The following is a 16585-nucleotide window of genomic DNA, read 5'->3' on the forward strand; positions in this document are numbered from 1 at the left end:
ACAGAACCGCGTTAATCGCATTTCCTTTTCTATTGAGAGCCTTGCGAAGTTGGGAGGCGCACGTTAACGTTCCTTATTGGGTGCTTGCTGTGAGCTGACAGCAGTACCCCTTGGTAACCGAACTAGTGGAGACGTCCGCTCTGATAATCCCTTCGACTTCTCCAGAACGTCGCCGGTTCGTGTTTGCACTCGTACGGGCGGCCCATCATCGGCTGGCCGAGTTTCTGTCCCTCGCAGGCGTCAGCTCCTCAAATACGAAGTAATGAGCACGACCCGGCAGCGCGCAACACTCGGCGCACGAATGAGGTCCCCAGGGAGCGTGTTTACCAAGCACCCCTGGAGCGACAGGGGGAAAGATTAGGTTCCTGACGCGAGGACGCACGTCAGCACGAACTTCGTCGAAATGGCGGACACTTTTGCCTGGAACAGTACGTGTAAATAGCAAATCCGCTTGAACCCGTCACAGCAGCGTCAATGGCTCTGCCGTGAAGTTTGAGGTAATCCGAAGAAATTTCAATTACGAGACGTTTCAAGTACTTTTGCGAGCGATCCTCCCAGCTCCCCCCCCCCCCTCCCCCCTCACCCTCCCGAGCGACACAAGAGGTGCCGGCGGAAGATTACGTTCCTGACGCGAGAACTGACGTCAGCACTAACTTCGTCGAAATGGCGAATACTTTTGCCTGAAATAGTACGTGTAAATAGCAAACCCGCTCGAATGCGTCACAGCAGAGTACGTTATTCTACCGTGTAGTTCTAAGTAGTTCGAATACATTCCAATTACAAAATATTGCAAGCACTCCTGCGAGCAATTCTCCCAGACCGACTAATGCTGGCCAATTAAGGACCTTCATCTGGGGTAAATTCTGCCCGTATTTTATTTTTCCTTTGATCTTTGGCGTGTCAATGAAACTGCCCGCGAATACAACGCGTTGCTCTTCTGACGTCTGAAAGCATTGTCCGCCTTTGTGTGCCCTGCAGCGGCGCCAAGCGTAGATTCTTCCGTGTGAAACGCTGACGTGGATACGGGTTTGCTGGCGTTGCGTTCGGGGAATGTCTTTAAAGGGCCCTCGAAGACAAAGCCCAAGCTTGGCTCATTCTGAACACTGCCTTGTCTCTTTCGTTAGTTGTGCACTTGCACTGCCACGTGTTGCCGTGCGTATTCTGTGAAAAGGGGTCATGGAGACAAAATGCAAGTTTGGTTCATTCAAAAGATTGCCTCATTAGAATCGTGCTGACACCAGTTTTAATGTAAACTTCTCTCAAATAAGCTGTATAATTACGAAAAAAAGGGAATGCCCATGCGACCCACTAGCTCACTCATTTCCCGTAAAAGAACCTATGATGTCATACCAGCCAGCTCTGCAATTTGCGGAAGCCGGCTAAAGCAAACGCAAATTAGGCAGAGCTTATAAGCTTGCCGAAGGAGCTATTTGAGCTTAAATTTAGGGCACATTCTTTTTATAGCAGTAGTAATGGTGGGACAAACAGTGGAAGTTACGAAAGCACACGTAAACATAGAAGTACCGATGGCTACTGCTGTTGGTACTGCGTGCACTATGCTTGGTTTAGCTGCACAGCACTGCGGTGATTTGGGGGTTGTCTCAGACGACACTGGCCGATTGACGCAAGCGACGGTGTCTTGGGTGATCATAGTTGTCGAGCGAGCACTGTTTCAAGACATGATTTTTTTCTCCATCAACAAAAACAAGCCAAGTATAAATACGGTCACAAACAAACCGAAGGCAGAAAACGGCTTGCCGCGGTATGGTGGCGCCATCTAGGTTGACTAACAGTAAACAAGTCTCGGCTCCACACCACGTTTAGCTGAAAGACCTGTTCTTATGATGTCATTGCAAACGTCGTTCAAACACACGTTTTGGTGCGAGAATGAAAATTTTAACTTAAATTGATTAATTTCGCAGTGAATAAAGCATCGCTTGCTTCCGGACAAGCGCTGGGGGCACTATAGATCCCGAAATGGGTCGAATAAAACAAACATGTATTTTGTATTTAAGGCCCCGTTAAGGGGCTTTTTATTTTACCTGCCAATTCGTGCTTCAACTTCCTAGTGTCTTTAATGAATACTTCCCTACATCTTCACTTTAACAGGCCTCACTGGACGCTTTCTATCGCCCCGCACGGGGCACCTTGAGTAATCTTGGTGACGGTGAGTGGCGACACCGCGGACCCCGAGCCCCCAAACATAAGCTGGATCCAACCGTGGCGATGTGTTTATAGGTGGAGGGTTAGAAACCACGAACGGTGGCCGTCGGAGCCCAGGTCAAGCTCCGGCGGATGGGCTCCCTGTCTGTTCACCAGGCAGGGAGCTCCGGGACCTCTTTGGCTACCAGGGTAAGGTCAAAGAAGAAAGTACCCCCGTCTCCCTGCTTTTTCCTATGCCATATGGATAAATCAACCCCCCCCCCCCCTCACAGACGTGATCGGCCCCCGAAAAGGGGCCGCACCGAAGTTTCTTTTCCACCACTTCCTAACTTGAGTCCTCCGAAACCGAACAACTATCCTCGCTTCATCGTGATGGAACCTGTAGACCAATCAAAACCTCTTGCTTCACAGTCTGTATTTCTCATTTCAAAGTTTCTTGACGGTATTGTTGGAGGGTCGTATAAGGCCAAAAAACATCGAACCGGTGAAATTCTTGTTGAGGTCAGTAGCCAGGATCAGGCCAATAAACTTCTTGCTCAAACCAGCATCGCCGATCTGCCAATCCGAGTCACGCCCCACCGCAGCCTAAACAGCTCCCAGGGCGTGATTTCCGAGTATGACCTACTAAATGAATCTGAAGCTGACCTGCTGGAGGGCCTTCGTAGTCAGGGCGTAACAGCGGTCAGGCGCATAACCATCCGCAGAGACGATAAACAAATACCGACAAAGCACCTCATCCTAACCTTTGACTAGTCCATCCTTCCAGAATTCATCAACGCAGGTTACATCCGATGTTCAGTCCGGCCGTACATCCCGAACCCGCGGCGCTGTTTCAAGTGCCAACGGTTCGGGCACGGCACAAACTCCTGTCGCGGCCGACTTACCTGCGCAAAATGCGCCCAGCACGACCACCCGTCCGACAACTGTAACGTTCAACAACTTCTTTGCGTAAACTGCCAGGGCCCACATGCGGCCTACTCCAGAAAATGTGAAAAGTTCCAATTAGAAAAGAAAATCATTAACATCGAGGTCACTGAAAACATCACCTTCCCAGAGGCGCGGAAGAGGTTCGCCTCTTTCCCTCTGGGGAGGTACGCCGACGCAGCTCGCCGGGGGGCGGAGCGGCGTCTGGTTTCTGCGGGGACCCAGTACCGCGAGTCGGACTTGGTCCCGCCCCCGCCCCCCCCCCCCCCCCCCTGGGTTGCCTCAGGCAGCCCAACCCGCCTCTGCACCGCTCGCTGAGCCAGCAGCGGCTGTGGGGGCAACCACGTCTGGTGGAAGCGATGCTGCATCCTCCACTTCCACTCCAGCGTCCCAAACCACAAGCGAGGGCGCAGACGAGATGGAGACGGAGGAACTAGCGGCAGCTCCCACCCCCACCGCACCGCCTGCGCCATCCGAGGTGTTCCTGAATCCCTCGGTGGTTGCGGGCAAGGAAAAGCGCGCCCCAAAGGGTTCGCGGTCCAAGGAGCCTGATCCGTCAGGCGCTCTGAGGACATCCGAGGATGAAATGGACGTCGGTCCGTTCTTGTCTGCGGTGCACCGCAAGGAACGCGTCCCGACGCCAAAGCCTCCCGACAAGCCAAAAAAGACGAGAGTCACAGCCCCGAAAGACGACACATAAACAACACAGTCCAGTAGCTCCGAACACTTCATAATAGGAAGAGAGAACATAGTACAATGGAACTGCAGAGGCCTTCTGAATAATCTTGACGACGTGTATGAGATTCTGCATACCAATCAGCCAAATGTAATGTGTGTTCAGGAAACACATTTGAATTCTAAACACACAAATTTCTTGAATAGTTACCTGGTATACAGGAAAGACAGGGATGGCTGCACACACTCCTCTGGCGGTGTGGCCATAATCGTCCGGAAATCCTTAGCATGCCACCCTGTCACTTTAAACACTATCCTTGAGGCTGTAGCAATACGCTTAATAATATTTAATAGGTTGATAACGGTCTGCTCCATATACATTCCTCCGGATGTTACACTTTTGAGCTCTGACTTCGAGGCGCTGGTTGACCAGCTGCCTGAACCATACATTCTAACAGGTGACCTTAATGCTCACAATTCTCTTTGGGGCTCTTCTCGTACGGATGCCCGAGGTCGCCTGATAGAGAGGTTTCTTACATCCTCTGGAGCATGCCTTTTCAACAATAAACAGCCTACATATCATAACATAGGACACAACACATACTCATGTCTTGACTTGGCTATTGGCTCCGCAGTTCTCTTTCCTCTTCTCGAGTGGGGTGTGGGACCTGACCCATATGGCAGTGACCATTTCCCCACTTCATTAACGTATATAGGTAAAGGCCCGAGCAGTCCATCTTCCCATAATAGGTTCAATGAAGCACGAGCTAACTGGAACACATTTACAGAGACATCCAAACTACACCACACATCCATAGGACACCTACACGTTGAAGAAGCTACCCAACTCCTCACGGCGCACATCCTCGACGCCGCCGAAAAGTCCATTCCCCACACCTCTGGTGCCCCGCGCAACCAGCGGAGGCCGTGGTGGAATGAGGACTGTAGGCGGGCGCGAGAGGCCCAGAACAAGGCGTGGGGTGTCCTTCGTCGGTACCCCACGTCGGGTAACCTCATTTTGTTCAAGCGGGCCAAGGCGTTAGGAAAACGTGTGCGCCGTGAGGCGAAACGAGAGAGTTGGCACACCTTCTTGACATCCATTAATTCATACACGGACACACACAAAGTCTGGACACGTATACGCAAGTTCAAAGGACAACAGACACACAGCCTGCCCCTGGTTAGCACAATAGGGGACACACTTGAAGACCAGGCTAACACGCTTGCACAACACTTCGAACACGTGTCCAGTTCAGCACACTACACGAACACTTTTATGAAACACAAAACATCTGCAGAAAAAAAGCCCTTACACGACAAAGACAGATCAAAAACTTCCTACAACTCTGAATTCACTCTCTATGAGTTGAGGGCTGCCCTGAGCACGTGCAAACATTCAGCTCCAGGCGCAGATAAGATTACATACACCATGATACAGCACCTACACCCAGACACTCTTGAAACACTCTTACACCTATACAACAAAATATGGCTTTCGGGGCACATTCCACGCTCTTGGAGGGAGGCCATAGTAGTGGCTTTCCTAAAGGAAGGGAAGGACCCTTCCTCTCCTGCCAGTTATCGCCCCATTGCCCTGACAAGCTGCCTGTGTAAGCTCTTAGAGAAGATGATAAACAGGAGACTCATGTACTTCTTAGAGTACAATGGTCTTCTTGAGAGCTGCCAGGCAGGCTTCAGGGCGGGACGATCTACCAACGATCAACTCGTTGCATTAGAGTCTTATATCAAAGATGCTTTCCTCCACAGGCAGTACTGTATGACAGTCTTCTTTGATCTTGAAAAGGCGTACGATACTGCTTGGCGGTACGGCATCCTCAGCGATTTGAAGTCCTTTGGCATGTCGGGTAACATGATGAATACGCTTCTTAGCTACCTGTCTGAAAGAACGTTTCGCGTGCGAGTTGGAGTTGCACTCTCAAGGGTACATGTGCAGGAAAACGGCGTGCCGCAAGGGGGTGTTTTGAGTTGCACTTTGTTTATTGTAAAAATGAATTCTCTTCAGAAGGCACTGCCACCATCGATCTCCTGTTCAATCTATGTAGACGACGTTCAACTCTCCTTCAAATCGTGTAACTTGTCTATCTGCGAGCGCCAAGTGCAGCTTGGTGTGAACAAGCTAGCCGGCTGGGCAGATAGCAATGGTTTTAAATTTAATCCAGGAAAGTGCACTTGTGTTCTGTTTTCTAAGAGGCGTGGCATTCGGCCGGATCCAGACATTCGACTCCACGGTGCCTCTATTCCTGTCAAAAAGGAACACAAGTTTTTAGGTATAATCTTTGACGAAAAGCTCACATTCATCCCACACATAAAACAACTAAAACATAAATGCTTAAAAACAATGAATATCCTGAAGGTTCTGTCGCACATCTCTTTTGGTGCTGACAAACAACTTCTTTTACGTGTTTTTACCAGCCTAATAGGTTCACGACTGGACTATGGTAGCGTTGTCTATGGGTCAGCCACTAAAACATCCCTCAGATTGCTGGACCCTGTGCTTCATCTAGGGCTCCGCTTGTCGTGTGGTGCCTTCCGAACTAGTCCAGTCGAAAGCCTGTATGTAGAGTGCAACAAATGGAACCTACAACGTCAGCGAACATACACAGATCTCCTTTATGCTTTTAAAATTTCATCCATGCCACACCATCCTTTTAAATCAGTTTTTCATGATACATCCATGACTGAACTCCTTTTAAATCGACCATCGTTATCTGCGCCCTTCTCTTACAGAGTTAGAGAAGAAGCGTCAGAGCTTGCTGTCTCCTTTTTAGACACCATCCAAAGTTCTGTAACAGATTTCATAGCACCATGGCATCTCCGCCCTGTGTCATGCGACACATCTTTCACACATGTTGATAAAAACCGAGCTCCCACATGTGCAATTCATCAGCACTTCTTGTATTTGCAGGAGAAGTATCATTATTCTGAATTTTATACGGATGCCTCTAAGACTTCCACCTCTGTGTCCTGCGCGGCGCATGGGCCCGGCCTTAGTGTCACTAGAATTCTGAATAGTCATACTAGTATCTTTACGGCAGAGGCTTACGGTGTACTGCTTGTTGTCAATCATATACTTCAAAGCCACATCCCACAATCCATTATCTATACAGATTCCCTCAGTGTTGTGCGGGCACTGTCGAAAACAATGCTTTCGAAAAACAACGTTGTCAATCTGATCATCAAGGATATTATGTCGGTGTATGTACGCAAATTTGAACTGGTTCTTTGCTGGGTCCCCGGCCACAGTGGTATAGCCGGGAACGAAGCAGCGGACCGAATGGCTGCTGCTGCTACACTATTGAATGCAGTAGACATAACCACATTACCCTACACCGACGTGAAACCACACATCAGACAACAACTTCGCAAAACATGGCAAACACATTGAAGCGAACAAACAGACAACAAGTTACACGTAATAAAACCACACTTGGGACCGTACACCTCCGATACACGCAATAGATACACAGAAGTCGCCTTGGCTAGATTACGGATAGGGCACACTCATGCAACGCACTCGCACCTGCTCACTGGATCTCCAAGACCTCTGTGCAGCAGGTGCGGAGAGGCCCTATCCGTGATGCACATTCTCATACAATGTAAGGCACTCGACACTACACGACGCAAACCCTTCCCTCAACTACACACACGACATATTCCTCCACACCCGTCATACTTCTTAGGAGACGATGCCATGTTTTCTGTTCAACGCACCTTTCAGTTCCTATCAGAAGTTCACTTTTTACAACTCATCTCATACCACCCATAGTTTTACCCCTGGTCCTATACACCAGCCACCTTATTTATTTTTAACCACTCTTGTTCTTCACCCTGGCCCTTTACACCAGCCGTGCTCATAGCTTTTAACTGATTTTATTTCTTGTTCTCTCCTCATCAAATCACTTTGTGTTTGGCGCTCTTTGCCCATGTCGGCCTTGCGCCAATAAAATCAAACCATCATCATCATCACGCTTTCTATCGGTTTCCTGAATGGTCGCAGCCAGCTTGTCAAGCAAACTTAACCCGCTAGTTTCGTATTAGAGATGCCTGCGTCATTTACCAATTTAATTTAAATTTCGTTCAAATTAAAATTAACGCCAGTGCACCGCAGATCCCCACAAGAAAAACCGGAAAACACAGTGAAACATTACTTAACGCACGAATTGTGATTAGCTAAGGGTGAAACTTTACACGCTTTGCTATTAAGGCATGGTCACGTCTTTGAAAACTGGCCGGTGACGAAGAAAAGAAATCAACGCGAAGTTAAGAGTTACGGTACGGTTTATGAAACAGGGCTAAATTTTAATGTTTACGACAACGTGATGAGATTGGTAAGCATGCGCAAATTTTGAGAGCCGTTACGCCGTATGTCGTGAATAACCTAGAGAGATGGAACGAACAGCACGACTTGCGACTCTAAGCCAAACAAAAATCACGAAGTTATTGCCCCTCTAACCGGCTGGAACGCCCTTAATTACCTTCCTGCAGCCTTTTAAGATGGCGCCGTCGAATGTCTGACGAAGCTTTACTAGGTGACAACTTAAGAACGGCCCCAGAAGTTACCGCTGTGCCTTATCACCGTAGCCGGATGTTTCTCCGCGCGGCGCAAGTAGGGTGTTACTGGGAATATTTTGAACATGGCGTGAGCCGTTCCCGTGATTTTTTGGACTTAATATGCTTATAAACGACTCCAGTGACGACAAACAAACTGCGTGAGACAAGGCAGACGATATCACGCATTCATAGCAAACCCCTTTCAAAACGCGCGCGCACTGACGTCACGGGTCCGGCGCTTTGGCGGAGTGATACACTACATGAGGTGGTGCCGTTCTTCAGTTGTAACCGAGTATAGTCCGACTCTTTCTCGAAGCCGGTGTCCTCGTCATCTTGCGCCGATAGAAGCAGAGCAATTGCCCGGGTTCACGGGTACCCGGCGCCACGAATTTCTATAAATATTTTATTAAAGCGACGCTTTACTAGTTTTGTCCAGCGATTTCGTGGAGGATGCGCAAATGACCTTTTGACGGGAGACACATCCCCGGCGACACACCCCTCGAAGCGCATCGCGTGATTCGCCGGGCCCGCTGTTGGCGCCTGCGGGCGCCGACAGCGGTCGCCACCGCCGCTGCGGCCGAGGCAGCCAACCTCCCCCGCAGCCTCCCATGCATGCGGCGCTGGGTCGTTTCGGGCAACGTGACTCGTCTAGTGCCCGGCGAAGAGAACGGTGCGTTCGCCATGAATGAAGGCCGCGTTCGCCCGGCCTCCTTCTGTGAGCGTTGCACGGACCCGAATAACTTTCAGACGTGGTCGACAATACAGCCAAATCGAAAGCGAAACCAAGACTCAACCAGACTAAGCCAAGCTTTTGCTTTGCATATCCAAGGTTAGCTGAGGTAATCCGCAGCCATTCTTTTTTTCATTCCAGTTATTCGTTTCTTCTCAGAGAAGCGCTTCCAAGACGACGCTCGCTCGCGCTCTGCGGGGCCATTTTTTCCGTATGAGCGCGGCCCCCGACTGCGGCCTGATTAATGGCTGGGACGCGCCTCACCTACTTTCAATAGAACAATGCTCCGCTGCTTACAGTAGAAACGACGTTGTTGCGCTGCCCCTGGTGTTTTCCGCCCGTGCGCCCCCTGAAGATGTCCCCATCTCGACCATTAGATCGCTGCGCGTGCACTCTGCTGCAAGATAAACTCTCTCTCTCTCTCCCTCCGATTCTTGTTCCCCATCACCAGTGTCGGTAGATGCGAGAGTGTAGATACGTCCTTTATAGGTGGTATTCACTGAAAAGTTTAGCTGCCGATTTCTTCGCTTGGCAATACTGGAAACGGCCACGGACATGGCACGGCTTATGCCAGTACGGCCGCACGCCGAAGAAAACAAACAAATAGTTGGACAATCGCCCTTAGCGGGTACGCCTCACCACCACCAGAAGCCGCTTTTGAAAAAAGCAGAGAAACTCGAAAGCGCGTCATCCCTATTTCATATTTGCGGCGCTTTCGAGGCGCTTTTTCAAAGAAAGTGCTACGGGTTGTGCCGCGCCTCTGCCAGGTGGCGCCACGGGTCCCGCGACTGAGAGAAGACGCAGTGAAACATCCCCCTCGCGAAGGGCACGATCAAATGCAGAGCATTTCCGGGGGCGCACGACGTTAAGTAGTTTGCGTTACGTTAATGTTGTTGCACTTGTGGCAACTGCTAACGAGAGAGCGCTCGTCAGCAGTAATTTGAATGAGTCAACGATATAAGGCGCGTTCGTAGTGTCCCATTTTGTGTCGGCTTTGTGGCGCAGTGGGTAGAGCATCATGTGCATTGTGTTCCGCCCGCAGGGTCGAGGGACCGAAACCCGGCGCCGGATAGTATTTTTTTTTATATAGTAGGGAGGGGTGCGGTGCGGTCTACGGACGTCAACCCGGGTGACATCGTGAGTTACTGAAATGCTCTGCATTTAAAACACCGGCGTGCGTCGTCTGCCCCGTTTCAACACGATTCTCAACGGTGGTGTCAACAGGGATGTTATTAATCGCACTCGCATTGCAGTCGAGGCATTGCTTTGCGTTCGGTGCGGTAGAGTTGGGAACGTCCAGCACAAATCATATGCTTAGCGCGGACAAGTACCGCCATCCCGCGGAGCCCGACGTAACGGCGCACTCACATGGTTGCCTGCGTGCGTGCCTCGCCAGTGAATACAGGCTATAAACACAGCCAATCTCTCTCCCCTTACTTACAACTCCTCTCCGACCTGGCTTTTCTGCGCATGCGCACGGGGTTGCGCCGGAGGTTTTCTGCGTACACGGGACCGCCGGGTTTTACTTCCACTTGTCAATACAAAGCTTACCGCGTGAAGGGGAACGACGTCCCGAGCGAATGCAGCTCACCTTTCCTTTCGTAGTTCCGAGTTGCGCTTCCTGAAGGCCTCCACGAGCAGCTGCAGTTCCTCAGCGTGACGGGAGTGCAACTTTGACAGCTGCTGTGTGAAGTCGGCCACTGCGGTTTGGAAAGAGAGAGAGAGAGAGAGAGAGCGGTGAGCACTCGATCCAACTGTGCCCACCGCCTTAGAACAATCAGTCAGACCGAAAATCTAAAGCGGTCACGTAACAAAATAACGGGTCGTCTGAAGAAATAAACGAAACGAGGGCCCTTGAACCTTCTTTACTCGGCCTATAGAACGCCTGGAGCGTAAAAAATGTGGTTGATCCCTCTTCCATAGGAACCGGTAAAACACGAAAGTGAAATGTGCCTTCGCAGGCGCAGTTGAATGTTTATTTTGCATCGATATGAACTTGCACGTCGCTATTTATATTTCGTCGCTATGGCACCGTTAGACGCATCAACGTTAGACAAAGGATTGCACGCGCCTGAGCATTGCGTAAAACCGACTGAAACCACAGTCGCTCGCAAACCGTCCGTGCGAACGAAACCAAACGGGTTGTCAGCGAATCGTTTGGCGAAAACACGGTCCGCTGCAGTGAAAGGATCAGATGGCCGTGCCACGAGTGCGGCCTCCGCAAGTCGGCTTCACCGCAGCTTTGGCTGCGCGTCGCCCGTAGACGTCGGCGCTGGCATCGAGGCGTCAACTGTCGGCGCTCATCAGCGTCAAGATGCACTACTTCGCTTCACCTCTTCTAGATGGCAGCACCATCCGAAAGGAAGGCTATAAGGCGCGTTTGTCGCCCTATTCACGCGTCTCTTCACAGCGCAGTTGGGAGCGCAGTTCGTACCTCCCGTTGCGGCGATAGAGTTCGTGGCGCTCGAGTCACGGCGCAGCCACGTCATGTCATTCCCGTGAAGGATATGACTCTGTGTGATCTTGGTGGACCCCGACATAAAACAACTCCGTGTTAAAGTGCCCGCGTATCTACTCATTTTGCTGCAAATGTCGTCGTCGAGAGACGATGGTGTTCTGCCGCGTAAACGCCCCTCCTTTTTCCGCCAACCTCTCACGCTCCTCCCGCAACAAACATGGACGAGGTTCGGTAAGGTCAATTCAATTTTCCTGCCTTCCATTGCTCGCGCCATCTGCTGTTGTTCTTACTGTTGGACGTGGAACACTGCCACGAGGTCCACGCTCGCGCGAGCTCTTTTTGCACTTTTGTGTCAAGAAGTATTGCGCAACGTGCGTTATTTGCTGTAGCAAATACAAAGCACACACCCATTTTCAATTAAAGAGCACCCCGTGTAGCACTTCTGCATTCACGTTTTGCGTAAGATATGCCTGAAGTTTTCTTTTTGCGCAACAATGTTGACAAGTATAAAGCATGTTTCCACGTTTAGTGATTCGGTGAGCTTTCGCCTATAGAAACCTATAGTTTAAAGGAGCCATGAAGAGAAAACACAAGTTTGGTTCATTCAAAAGATTGTCTCGTTAGAATCATACTGACACCACTTTTAACGTAAACTTCGCTCAAATAAGCTACATAATTAGGAAAAACGGGAATGGTCATGCGACCCACCAGCTCATTTCCCGCAGCAGAACCTATGATGTCACATGAGCTAAGCTCTGCGATTGGCGGAGGCTGGCAGAAGCAGACGCAAATTAGGTAGAGCTTACAAACTAGACGAACGAGCGATTTGCGCTTAAATTTAGGGCACATTCTTTACAAAGCAATAACAATGATGGGACAAACAGTGGAAGTTACGAAAGCACATGTAAACATAGAAGTACTGATACGTTCTGCTGTTCGTACTGCGCACAGCATGCTTGGTTTAGCAGCACAGCACTACGGGGCTTGGGGTTGTCTCAGACGACACTGGCCGATTGACGCAAGCAACTGTGTCTTACGTGACCCCATTTGTCGAGCGAGCACTGTTTCAGGGAACGAATATTTTCTCCCAGAACAAAAACAAGCCAGGTTTAAATGCGGGCAAAAACAAACCAAACGCTTTCCACGGTATGGTGGTGCCATCTAGGTTACGGAACGTAAAAAAACGCGGGAACAAACCAACACCGCTGTACAGGGTGGAGACAACCTTTGAACGGTCCCGTGCCGCCGCAATTGGGCCAACGGGCTCAACGCGTTATTCTTTTCGTTTCCCACGAGACCTAGCAACGCGAAACAGACAATATGATTCAAACTTCTTCAGTAAACCGCGTTGCGGCGATAATTTTAGCGCGGTTTTGACACAATGACTTGCTTCGGCGGCGAGCGAGCAACCGAAAATGGCGGCGCCAGCGTATACGTGTCTCTACCCTGTACGGCGGATGCGTGAATGAAGGTATTCTAGGCTGCACAGCGGTCGGTTCCTGTGATGTCATTTGGGACCACGAAAACGCACGATTGAGCGGGAAAATCAAAATGTTAACCTAAAATGTTTAATTTCTCAGTGAATAAAGCACCGTTTGTATCCGGACAAGCGCTGGGGGCACTATAAAACACGAAATCTTTCGAATAAAACCAACTTGCATTTTCTCTTCATGGCTCCTTTAAGAATTGCGTTAGATTTTGGCCGGATGGCTAAATAAAGACACTGTCTGTCTGTCTGTCTGTCTGTCTGTCTGTCTGTCTGTCTGTCTGTCTGTCTGTCTGTCTGTCTGTCCCTAGATTCAGCCACCCGGCCAAAATTTAACGCAATTCCTAAACTTGTAGCCAAAACCTCTCCGAATCACCAAACCTGGAAACATGCTTTATACTTGCCAACATTGTTGAACAAAAAGAAAACGTTAGGCCTCTTTGAGGCAAAACATCCATACATAACTGGTGCTGGGCACCGTTCTCGTAATTGAAAACAGATGTGCGTTTGATGTTAGCGATTGAAAATAAAAAGAAAACCCATGAACAACGTTTTTTTTACCGGAAATGCGAAAAGGGCCCGCGCTGAAGCCTTCAGCTCCTGGCTCTACAGCGCCAAGCCAAATAGGTTCCAATACAGCGGGAAAATTGAACGGCATTAGGAAAACCTCCACCGTGTTTATCGTGGGACCAGCGAGACGCGATGGGAAGGTGCTGAGAGCTGGGCGGGAAGAGAAGAAAAGCATTAAGTTTAACGCCGGCATTTTCAACGAAGAGAACAGATACGCGGCCATTTTCTTTAAACAGTGTTTGCGGCTTCGTCGTCTCATAAAATGTGACTTCATCATGAACAAGTATGCGGTTCCGCTTGTCTAACTGCCCCTTGTGCAATGGTCCACAAACAATTTACCCCTGCTTAGTTATATGTGGCGACGCTCTGTTCCATGAAAAGAACACGAAGAGCTGGACAGAACTTCCTAAATCAGGAGGGGCGCCGTTCCCCCCGATTCCGGTGTTAAAATGTCCAACAACTAGCGGCCCACGCGGGCAGGCGATGTCACTTAAGTGACTGGACATGACGAGTTGAGATGACACGCCCCGGTCAACGTTCCCTTATTAGGAAAACGCGCGAGGACGCCTCAAATTTAACCCAGCGTGAAGGACCAAACGAATGTGCGGAGAGAGATGCGTTTTCGCATCGCTCTCCGCACATTTCGCACGCGATGCATTTTCACATGCGTCTTCCCTATCCAAAAACCGGCCCGTGGGCGGTCAAGAACACTCATGAAGGCTGCAGGACTGGTTCCGGAGGAACAAAAAACTGTGGTTGGTTCCTCTGTCATAGGAATCAGTAAAACACGAAAGTGAAATTGCAGCGAAATCTGCAGCTGAGCATGTGGGGGTGGTGGTAGTGGTTGTTGTGTGGGTGTGCTTGACGAGCGACGTCCTGTTGGTGGGTCACTTCGGCAAAGTTGTAGTGGCGTCATTTCCGTGACGGATATGACGTCAGTGACGGGTTGGTGTATCGCGGCATAAAACACTTTCGTGTTAAAATAGAAAACCCAAAAACGAACAACCCCAAGTATAACGTACTCTTTAGTACTAAAGGTTGTTTTTCCCGCAAGAGGACCCCGGGGGGTGCACCCTTTACATGCCGCTTGTTTTGTTGTACTGGCATCACTTCCATGACGGATATGACATCAGGGAAATCTTCGTGCGTACAGGAATAAAACACTTTCGTGTTAAAAACGCGTGCGGAAACGCGCCGTTCTCCGCACTCATGTTTGGTCCTTGACGACGGTCGAGAGGAGGTCGTAAACGTGGAATGGCCGATTTCGTCTGACACGTCTCCCCTGCCTGGTCCTTTTCTGTGGCGGCACTCCTTCACGCGATGGCCCGTTATCCCGCAGGGTCCCGTGCTTGTGTGCGCCCCTTTTCGCACAAAAAGTGTGTGACGCACGTCGTATCGGCACTTGGGAGCCGCCATCAACAGAAACGGTGGGGCCACTCTCGCGAGGAGGCGCTGGCCCATCAGCCGACCTGCTCCACTTTCTCTACCAGCGGCCACAGTGGGCCGTTATTAATGGAGGGGACGACGTTAGCGCCGTCGTCCCCGTTAGCAGCACGGCAGCTGGCTCGTCGTCGTCGCTCCCTCGGCCCGCTCGTTGCGTCTTCTTGCTTGTTTTCACTTCTGCTGCATTTGTTGCTGCCTCCTAACCAAATGCGGCGGCCCTTTCGGTTACTACGGGGCCGGTGGGCAGCGGCTTTCCTGCGCTCTATGCGGCCCGCATCCTGGCCTAACACTTTAGTCGATCTGTTTCACGTGGGCCTAGGGCGATGTGCTTGGACCAGGGCAAGTATATTAATTCGATATTCCCCTCGGTGTTCCCCGTCCCCGGTGTTCCCCGTCCAAATATGCAGCGCACGTTATTATCGAATTAAAGACTGTACCAACTAGCCCATGAACATGCCTTTATTAACAAGTATATTAGGTCTCTGTAGTTTGAAGGGTCTCATATAATAATGGAATGAATTGCTGCACTGGTTAACAGGTCTTACCTCACTGCAGTCCAACCCGGAGCATCAAACTTGAAGGGTATAATAATAATGGTATAATATATTAACAATACTGCGGCATACTGGATCCCCCAGAACAGTGAGTAAGAATTTTAGCTGTCTTCTGTATAAGCAATGGCTCTTAACATCTCGGCGTGATGCGTGCAGCCGACTCAAGCCAATAATGTCGTGCTTTTCGGACCACTCATCATTTATTTCGCACACAAGAGGATACGAGACCATCATCTATCAGCAGCGCGAACAGTGGGTTCCTAAAAAGCACCGCCTTCGCTACATTGCTAAATGAAGTTGGAGGCGGCGGCAATCTTTTAAAGCAAAGCTTTACTTGGAGCGCTCATGTTAACGTTCTAAAGAAGAGGCTCTCTGCAGTGGTGCATGTGCTCAAACTCATCGGCGGCAAGACGTGGGGAACACCACTGAAGTCGATGTTACAGCTCTACAACGTGCTGTTCTTGGGCTATCTGCGATACAGTGCCCCTGTCCTTTCCGGAGCGTGCCGCACAACTACTCGGTCACTTCAGGGTATTCAAGCTCAGGCCCTGCGAACCTGCCTTGGCCTACCACGATGTACGTCCACAGCAGTGACCATTGCCCTGGCTCGAAATCACCCTTTGGCAACCTTTGTGGACGTCGAAATACTCAGGACACATATCAGGCACCTCGCCCGTCTACCTGATCATCACCTCGCGGGAATACCAGCGACCCGTCCCCGGGCGTCGTTCGCAAGGGTAGTAGCTGCCCACAACACCAGCGTTCCATCGAACTACACGCCGGCGATGAGACCGCTCGTTCCTCTGTGGTGTGTGATGCAGCCCCGAGTGTGCCTAGATATACCAGGAGTGACAAAAAAAACGTGATCTTCCAAATCCGGCCCTGCAACAGCTCGCTTTGACGTACATGCACGAGACATACAGTGACCGAACCCATTTATACACTGATGGCTCGGTAACATCGTCGGGTTCTGCCGGAGCTGTTGTTATACCACGACTGTCACTGTGCAG

General features: G+C 50.3%; 1 protein-coding gene across 5 annotated transcripts in view; it reads right to left on the reverse strand.

Moving 5' to 3' along the window:
- LOC144162534 (uncharacterized) overlaps positions 1-16585 on the reverse strand; it is a 584817-nt gene that overhangs the window by 125829 nt on the left and 442403 nt on the right. For all 5 annotated transcript variants that reach the window (XM_077693110.1, XM_077693111.1, XM_077693108.1 and 2 more), the window contains one exon: positions 10656-10764. In XM_077693110.1, coding sequence (XP_077549236.1) covers positions 10656-10764 — 109 coding nt within the window. The remainder of the gene's footprint in view (positions 1-10655; positions 10765-16585) is intronic.

This window comes from Haemaphysalis longicornis, unplaced genomic scaffold, assembly GCF_048455015.1.
Source record: "Haemaphysalis longicornis isolate Haplotype H1 unplaced genomic scaffold, Haemaphysalis longicornis Haplotype H1 scaffold_12, whole genome shotgun sequence".
Taxonomy (NCBI): Eukaryota; Metazoa; Arthropoda; class Arachnida; order Ixodida; family Ixodidae; genus Haemaphysalis; species Haemaphysalis longicornis.